General features: G+C 42.5%; 1 protein-coding gene across 1 annotated transcript; it reads left to right on the top strand.

Annotated features, from left to right (window-relative positions):
• Positions 1 to 343: 343 nt before the first annotated feature.
• Positions 344 to 9,521, top strand: LOC306936085 (aquaporin-8-like; the record flags this gene model as incomplete). The annotated part of the gene is made up of 5 exons (XM_079519521.1): positions 344 to 594; positions 4,562 to 4,688; positions 6,091 to 6,305; positions 8,939 to 9,073; positions 9,396 to 9,521. The coding sequence occupies 5 exons, from the start codon at positions 344 to 346 to the stop codon at positions 9,439 to 9,441; spliced, it is 774 nt and encodes a 257-aa protein (XP_079375647.1). The 3' UTR covers positions 9,442 to 9,521.
• Between the last annotated feature and the right edge of the window lie 359 nt (positions 9,522 to 9,880).

Genomic DNA, 9,880 nt, shown 5'->3' with positions numbered 1-9,880 from the left:
GAGAGAGAGAGAGAGAGAGGCTAGAAGGTTCATTTCGCAGCAGGTCAGTCATTGGATGCAACATTTCCTAACGCCTGCCTCCTCCCGTCAAAGATACCAAAGTTCAAGCCTGTGTCGGCACGAGCGTGCAGATATTTGGACGCGACATCTCAGTACAGGATCACTAAGAGTTCCATCCTCACAGCTCCAACAACAACAACCAGACACCTCTCTCTCTCTCTCTCTCTCTCTCTCTCTCTCTCTCTCTCTCTAAACAACAGAATACAACCACCTCTCTCTACTCTCTAGTCTAAACCCAACAGAATAACAAATGGACGACCACCAGAAGATGGAGATGGCGGACATGATGGAGGAGTCCAGGGGGATGATGTCGTCGTCGTCGCCGTCGTCTCCTCCGCCCCGGCCTCCTCCTCCCAACAGGTTTGAGCGCGTGTTCCAGCCGTGCCTGGCGGAGCTGGTGGGCACCACGTTCTTCGTGTTCGTCGGCTGCGTGTCGGTCATCGAGAACGACGCGTCGACGACCGGCCGGCTGCAGCCGGCGCTGGTGCACGGCCTGGCGGTGGCCGTCCTGGTGGCCTGCATGGCGGAGATCAGGTGAGGGAATTAAAGCCATTTAGGCCTGACGTCGAAATTTTAAAAAAAAATATTTTTTTCCTGAAAAACAGATGTTTCTATATCAGTGGTTCTCAATATTTCATGTCAAGGACCCCAAAAATTATATGTAATATGCCGCCGACCCCCATCTGAAAATATGTTGTTCCAGCCAGGGACCCTCGAGAAGCAAAGATTTGAGTTAAAAACTGAAACTCTAAAAGAATATATATTCAAAGATTTGAGGCACATTTTCACGATTTTTCTAAAATAGCAGACCTACAAGTTCATAGCGCGCCACTCGGTGGCACGCTATGAGCTTGTAGATCTGCTGTTTTTCAATAGCTAAATTATAACATAATGTTTAAAACACCAAAAGGACAACTAGGCCTTTTTGTGGAGGCGTCAGAATACAATTTGGACTTACTGTTATTCGTCTATATAGTACTCAAAATGTTAATTTGGGGGACCTTGAGTCTGAGGAAGGTGAAACGCCTGAAACATCATAGCTAGCAGCAGTAGCATTAGGGAGGCATACTATGGTCCGACGGATGTGCAATAAACCAAAAGGGATTTCGCCACTGGAGCCCACAGTGTGCAAGCGTTCCTTTTTTTTTTTTTTTTTTACAATTTGGGGGTCCTTGAGTTGACATGGAACAGTCGGACATTCACTGGTGTTAAAAACTACTAACTAGAGGGCAGGCTTTATAAGAAAACATTCTCTCACAATGTGAAATATGTTGTGACGAGATGCACAGTAGCATGAGAAAGGATCAAATGTCAGAAAGCTGAGAATGCTTTTTTCGGTGTTTTATTTTAAATTTTTACGATGTCTTCCCTCATTACCTTATCTATACCATCAACATTTTAACTATCCATGTACGTCACACTGCCTGCAAGGAAGGTTTATGTGTGGACCACATTTTGCACGGAAAAGGCAATTCAAAGTGCTTTACATAAGACGTAAAAAGACATAGTAGTAATGTACAGTCGGACATTCACAAGCTCAGAGCTTGTAGATCTGCTATTTTTGATGAATCGTGAAAAATGTGGCGCACATTTTTGAATATAAATTCTTTCAGAGCGAACGTTTTTAACTATTTTTTTTACTTCCGGGGCGTCCCTGGAACAACATATTTTCAGATGGGGGTCCGCGGACAAATACAGATAATTCCGGGGGTCCTTGACATGAAAAAGGCTGAGCACCACTGACTCAGAAAACGTTTAGGAAAGAAGACATTTCTTTAGAATCGGCCTCAGTGCTAAACTCTCCTTTCTTCTTCTTGTTGCGTTCCCTTTATGAATGTATGCAAAGTGAGAGGAAGTTGAACTGAGCATTGAGCAATTCATTCATTTGAGCCTTGCTGTAGAGTCATTTATTGATTGTGGGTGGGTGGTGAAAATAGCAGATCTACAAGCTCAACGATGTGTGACGTTGCGATGCATTTGAGCTTGTGTCAGCTATTGGGATTTGGTGTACAGCGAAATACGAGTGGACCTGGTCATATTAAGTATATGGTTTAAGTGGTTAAATACATCAACGCATTGAAACAGAAATGTTTCTTTGATTTAAATTTGAATTGCCTTTGTGTGTGAGATGCTATAGGTTAATGTGTTTACCTGGCATCCTATAATTTCTGTAGCTTCAATGTACAGATTATTATTTTGTTGATATGAAATAATATTGTTCAGTTTTTATGCTATCTTCTTGGTTTACCTGGTCCTTGTTTACTGAGGCACTACACTGTATTTATGTAGGCTATGTGTTTACCTTGCTTACTGTAAACCGCGCTGGATTAGCCCATTTTGACCTGAGATCAGATTCTAAAAATGTCTTCTACATCCTGACAGTTTTCTGAAAAAGCTATGTTTCTATGCCACTCGGTGGCGCGCTATGAGCTTGTAGATCTGCTTTTTTCCAATAGCTAAAGCAAGGGTTCCCGCCCAAAATGGGTTAAGAGCGTCTGCTAAATGCCTAAACTGTACATTACTACTATGTCTTTTTACGTCTTATGTAAAGCACTTTGAATTGCCTTTTCCGTGCGAAATGTGGTCCACACATAAACCTTCCTTGCAAGGCAGTCTGACATACATGGATAGTTAAAATGTTGATGGTATAGATAAGGTAATGAGGGAAGACATCGTAAAAAAAAAAACACACACACACAGAAAAAAACATTCTCAGCCTTCTGACATTTGATCATTTCTCATGCTACTGTGCATCTCGTCACAACATATTTCACATTGTGAAAGAATGTTTTCTTATAAAGCCTGCCCTCTAGTTAGTAGTTTTTAATACCTGTGAATGTCCGACTGTTCCATGTCAACTCAAGGACCCCCAAATTGTAAAAAAAAAAAAAAGGAACGCTTGCACACTGTGGGCTCCAGTGGCGAAATCCCTTTTGGTTTATTGCACATCCGTCGGACCATAGTATGCCTCCCTAATGCTACTGCTGCTACAGTTGGAGGCCATCGATATTGTTTAAACATTGTTATAATTTAGCTATTTTTGAAAAATCGTGAAAATATTTATTTCAGAAAACTGGAGGATTTAGAAGGATTTTTTAAAATTTTGAGGTCAGGCCTAAATGGGTCAAATGATAAGGGACAATATCTGTGGCACCCAACTGTAGCTATGACGTTTCAGGCGTTTCACCTTCCTCAGACTCAAGGTCCCCCAAATTAACATTTTGAGTACTATATAGACGAATAACAGTAAGTCCAAATTGTATTCTGACGCCTCCACAAAAAGGCCTGTTTGTCCTGACCCCTTATCCATCATTTATACATTATGGATAATTAGTAGGGATGTCCCCATACACTTTTCTTGTTTCCGATCCGATCCCGATACCACAATTTCTGTGTTAGCCGATACCGATACCAGATAATAATATCTATAATAATACAAAAAGAGGCCTGGGCCCGTGGCTCAGCGGTCCAGGCACCTTGGCTGGTAATCCAGTCTGGCAGTGTGCCGCAGGCTCGACTCCCGATCCCGACGGCCCTCACTGCATGTCTTCCCCCCCATCTCTCTCCCCATTTCCTGTCAGCCTACTGTCTGTCCCTCCATATAAAATATAAAATATAGGCGAAAGCCACAAAAAAAAACATTAAAAAAAATATATAATTTATAATAATTATTTTGAAGTCCACCGACCGGGAATAGTGTTTATAGCTATATATCTTGTGTTGTGTTTATAGCAGACTCCTCATTCAAATCTGCTCTTGCAGTTTGGGCAACTCGAAAGCAAACTCCACATGATGCCCCAACATTTTATTTACCTGCCACAGTGTCAACCCCTTTACCCCTGTATCGGATCGGTGGTTAGACTGGCATATTCACCGATACCGATAATGACCCGATATACTTTTCCGACACCGATACAGTATTGAGACATCTCTAATAATTAGTGTGGACTTAAAACTGTTATTCATCTATAGTAGGCCTACTCAATAAACGTTTTCACAATTGCTCAAGATTTTAGTGTTTTTAAATAAAAGTTTTTTTTTTTTTTTTTTTTAATATTAGTAGGGCTTTTTATGCCTATTATTGATAGGGAACAGTAGACAGCCAGGAAAGGGGGAGAGAGAGAGATGGGGAGTGACACGCAGCAAAGGCCGTCATGCTCGGGAGGCGAACCCACAGCACGCCGTCCGGCTGGCTTGGCGGCTCAGGTGCCCAGACGGTTAAGCTAACCGTCCAGGGCCTAGCAGGCTATTTTCAAATAGTTGATGTATATATGGGGGTTAAAGTGAATTATTTATTATTATCTTTGCTATATTAACTAATTTCCCAGGTTAAACGCAGTTGTTAAGGAGGAGGATGATGATGAGCAACAAGCCTGAACTAATCCTGAACTGATTGCTCCCATTGAAGTCACACTGCTGGCTGATAGCAGTGCATGTGTGTAAAAACAACAGTCCATAAAACGCTTAACCCTTGAACTCCCCCCCCCCCCCCCAAATGCAGCGGCTCCCATTTCAACCCCCCCTTCACCCTGGCCATCTACCTGTGCGGGGGCATGGAGTTGTACCTGGTGGTCCCGTATCTGGCCTGTCAGCTGGGGGGAGGGGTGATTGGAGCAGCTATGTCGAAGGTGAGACCATCTCTCTATTATAAGTTACTTATCAAAAGGTTTCTCAATCTCAAATCTAAAGTGTTGTGGTAATATATATCTGGCTTTGTTTTTTTTAACCAACCCACTAGTGATGTGATCTCATCTCCAGAGGGATTTCTGTAAATTCAGTACTTAAACCTAAATGTGAGAGTTAGAAATGGGGCCAAATAGACTCTTACAGCAGCAGTGGACCAAAATGGCCTATTTTGAAAAAATACTCGAGCTAAATTAAAGTTAAAGGGCGATTCTACAAAATGTCCTCTGAATTCCAATAGTAAAAAAACAAACAACCGAAAAATCTACATCAATGATGCTCAAACTTTTTTATGTCAAGGACCCACAATTATATGTATTTGGCCGCGGGCCCACATTTCAAAATATGTGGGCCCTGGGTATACTATACCCAGGAGACACCAGAAGGAAATATTTGAGTTAAAAATGTTTGCTTTAAATTAACTATATATATTCAAAGATTTGCACACATTTGCATGATTTTTCAAAACTAGATCTACAAGATTTGTGCCACACCATGAGCTTGTATATCTGCTAATTTTGAATAGCCAAAGTATAAAATAATGGTTAAAGTGGTTAACCACATGCTTTCCTGGTCTTTCCTTTGTCTAAATGAGCTGCAAGGTTCCCAGTTTGATCCCTGTGGGCTCCCCCAGAATTAGTGTTGAAGTGTCCTTGAGTAAGACTCTGTACCCCTACTGCTCCCGATGTGCAGCTTGGTGCCTTGGATGGTTTCCTCCGTCATCGGTGTGTGAATGTGTGTGTGAACTGTGAAGTGAATGGGTGAATCTAATGCCCAATCTATGTAAAGCTGTATGAATGTGTGTGTGGGTGAATGTAATGCACAATGTACATGTATATTTCTTTGGATAAAAGCCCTATATTATATATGAACCATTTACCACTTAACCCATTTTTGGCGGTGTCCCCTTTTGGTGTTTTAAGCATTGTTATACTTTAGCCATTGAAAAATAGCAGATCTACGTCATAGCGCGGCACTAGGTCTGCTATTTTTGAAAAATCGTGAAAATGTGGCGCAAATCTTTGAATATATATTATTTCAAAGTGAACGTTTTTAACTCAAATCTTTGCTTCTGGGGGGGTCACTGGAACAACATATTTTCAGATGGGGGTCGGCGGCCAATTACATATATTTTTGGGGGTCCTTACATGAATATGTTTGAGAACCACTGACATAGAAACATGGGTTTTTCAGAAAACCGTCAGGATTTCGAAGACATTTTGTAGAATCGTCCTCAGGTCAAAATGGAAGATATCACTTTACCCCCCCGTTATAAACCAGCGGTTGCTGTGACGATTGGACTGTATGTTTTGACCTTTTGACCTTTGTCCTCCGTCCCGCACGCAGGCGATGACCAGCCGGGAGAACTACGCCAAGGCCCGGGGGGCATCCTTTGACCTGCTGCAGTCTGAGAGCCAGCTAGGTGGCGCTCTCTTCGGGGAGGTGTTCATGACCTGTCTGATCACCATGGTGGTGCTGCTGGGGGCCCTGAACCCCAAGACCAGGAGCCCCCTGGTGCCCTTTCTGGTGGGCTGCACCGTCATCATCAACGTCCTGGCAGGGTGAACAACCTTTTTACTAATAATAATCATTTCAGTAAATGTCCTCCAAAATTTGAGGATGGAATGTGCGCATTCCGTGGTGCATTTTGGCGGTGCCGAGAAATGCCCATGCATGACACCGAAATTTGGCGCTGTGATTGGCCGCTGTGATTGGCTGGAAGGTGTGCCATTCTGCGCTGTGATTGGCCGCTGTGATTGGCTGGAAGGTGTGCCATTCTGCGCTGTGATTGGCTGAGCATCGCATGACGCGTGTGCCACAGGGGATGTATATAAGTGGCAGATAGCGTACATTCAGACATATATATATGCGGCATCAAGAGGCGCCAGGAAAACGCCTAGTCCAGGCTTCTCTCTTCCTGGTCTTTAACCCATTTTGGCCTGACGTAAAAAAAAAAGAAAAAAAAAAGTCTTCTAAATCCTGGCAGTTTTCTGAAATACCTATGTTTTTATATCAGTGGTGCTCAATATTTCATGTCAAGGACCCCCAAAGTTATATGTAATTGGCTGCCAACCCCCATCTGAAAATGTGTTGTATGTCCAGGGACACCCCATGAAGCAAAGATTAGAGTTAAAAACATTCACTCTGAAAGAATATATATTGAAAGATTTGCGCCCCATTTTCACGATTTTTTCAAAAATAGCAGACCTACAAGCTTGTAGCGCGCCACTCGGTGGCACGCTATGAGCTTGTAGATCTGCTATTGTTCAATAGCTAAAGCATAACATAATGCTTAAAACACCAAAAGGTGTTCCCGCCCGCATGGGTTAAACAGCTGGTGGATGGAAATGGTTAGACACTCGCGCGCGGCTTCAACTTGCAAAAAAAACTGAAACACTTTGCTCTGTTTAAATACCAGGAAGAGACAGACATTGGGGAAAATAATATTAGTTAACGTATTAGTTGTGAACAAAATAACATGGCTCCAAGCCTCATAATGACTTATACATTATGCAATTTTGCAATAAATAACAAACAAAAAAGCAAACAAAATTATGGAATTTTAGCGGAAATGAGGACTTCATTGATCAATTTTTGTGGTGTTTATCAGAAACGTAATGTGTTACCATTACAAACAATTGTTATCTCCGCTATTCCAAATATGTTTTCTTCCCTCTATACTTTAAGACGACGAGATAATATTGAATGTCTTATCGCTGTTGCTCTGTGAGAAAGACATGTATTTATAATTATATTTTATCATTCATATGCCTGATCTCAAACATCGCGTTTGGAAATCATAGATCTGTATCTCACGGTGTAGGATCATGTCATGTTTGCTGGAGTTACAAACGACTAGTCCAGACCATGAAGATAAGATGGCAACGTGTGATAAGATTTAAGTATCTTAGTAATTATGGTGGTGCCCTGGCTGGCTGCATGGCCTCGTTTGGGAATTTCTCATTGACATTATTCTATGCACCTTTCCCCCACAACTATAGAGAGCTTATCACATGTAAACACCACTATAGTGTACAGTAACTGAGTAATTTGCTATAGTAGTAGGCCTAGTACAATTGTGATGTATAGGCCTACATTTACTTTGCATTCATAAAACGAAATAATAACTACGCTACGATGACTAACATTATTGACTAAATAATGTCAATTGTGTCTATAGAGAGTATGCACATGCATGATTTTCCCATCAGGACACGCCCCCCTCATCTAGGACACGCCCCCCCTCATCTAGACTGAGTGGCAAAACATTGAGCAGCATGGAGTGTTGGAGTTTGGAAGCGCTCGTTGGAAATCACTCAACCGTCCTGCGTACCACCTGTTTCTAAATGTCACACAATGCAGGAGGCTGCAAAATGTTGTGTTATTGAAAACAAGCACTTCCAAACTCTGACACTTAGAACAATAATCAAATGCAGGGCATTTCTTATTTTCTTGACAGAAAGTAGCTCATAACGTTTCTATGGTGGTTTTCTATGAAACAAAAACTTTGCAGATAGAAAGAGGATAATTCAAGCTTTTCGTACAGCTGCAATGTTGGTGAGTTTAACATTGTTTAATACAATCAGACAGGACTTTTCTGTTTGGATGAATGGGCTGTCAAGGCCAGAAAGTGTTTTTTTTGCCACTAAGTGGGCGTTCCCGCATAAATTCCAGGTACAATGATGTCACACGCATACCCTCTATACAAACTAGACAAAAATGTTAGGGAGCAACTAGTGAAGAAGATAATAGCCGATCTACAAGCAGTGACGCGCTGTGAGCTTGTAGAACGGCTGTTTTTGGCTTGCAGCTGAATCGGGCATTTGCGACAGTCGCTTAAAGTCAACTGTCTAAAACTGGACTCAAACAAAAAGTAGGTGACCAAAATAGCATTATAAAACTAACTGGAATTGTATCCATAAGTTTCAAGGGATGACTTCCGCACACCCGGTTCAATCTTATAGCAGGTGCGTATAGGTCCTGGCAGTACAGCAAACGTTATGAGGAAGGAGGAGAGACCCGCACACCGCCACTTGCTGGTTCAAGAACTTTATTTTAAAGAGTCATAGCCAAATTACTCTTTAAAATAAAGTTCTTGAACCAGCAAGTGGCGGTGTGCGGGTCTCTCCTCCTTCCCCCTATCCATAAGTTTCAAAATGAACAGTGCAGCTGTTGTCGTGTTCTGTTCCCACAGCGGGGACATCTCTGGGACGTGTCTGAACCCGGCCAGAGCCTTCGGTCCGGCGCTGGTGTCAAACTACTGGACCTACCACTGGGTGTACTGGGTGGGGCCCATCGGAGGAGGCCTGCTGGCGGCTGGACTGGTCCGGTAGGTGCAACACGCACACACGCACGCACGCACGCACGCACGCACGCACGCACACACACACACACACACACACACACACACACACACACAAATGTTTTCTGAGGTGGTACTTGGTGTAAACAGGTTGAGAGCCAGTGTTACAGAGGGTCTACTAGAGTAGACAGCTGATTGCTGAGTGTCAAGCAGGAAGGCATTGGGTCCCATTGTTCAGTCTTGGGTATGTGACCCAGGATATGGAACCTGGATCGGTTCCATCACCACTGAATTACAGATGCATAATAAATTCATATCAATGAATGTTCTTATGTGTCTCTTCTCCTAGACTTCTCCTTGGAGACAGAGAGACCAGACTCATCTTCAAACCATGAAACCATGTCAACATGAGAGAGATGTGAAGATTGACTTATACTGTATCAAAATGTACGCTTTCTACTAAAAAGATATAACCGTTTATGTTGTTCTGTTGCATGTTTTATATATATATATATATATATATATATATTCTTCTGTATTTGTATTATATAAGAAAATATTTGTTTTTTTTAACACGATAAACAGTGAGATCCTCCTCCCCCCCCCCCCCCCCCCCCATTTGTGGCTTTTGGTAATCACATTGTCCATTGTCATGTTACGTTTTGGTGATATGCTGTGGTATGTAAAGCATATGCTGTAGTAATGGTTCATGAATGTAATAACGGTTCATAATTGAACAACTTAAACGTGATAAAAGCTGGCCTGGGCCTGCCGGCGTGGAGGTCCGGGCACCCTAGGCTGCAATGCCATATCCTGGCAGCGTGCCGCGGGTTC

The sequence above is a fragment of the Electrona antarctica genome, assembly GCF_951216825.1.
Source record: "Electrona antarctica genome assembly, chromosome: 14".
In the NCBI taxonomy this organism is placed as follows: Eukaryota; Metazoa; Chordata; class Actinopteri; order Myctophiformes; family Myctophidae; genus Electrona; species Electrona antarctica.
The sequence above is the reverse complement of the archived record's forward strand: the minus strand, read 5'-3'. Positions and strand labels throughout refer to the sequence as shown.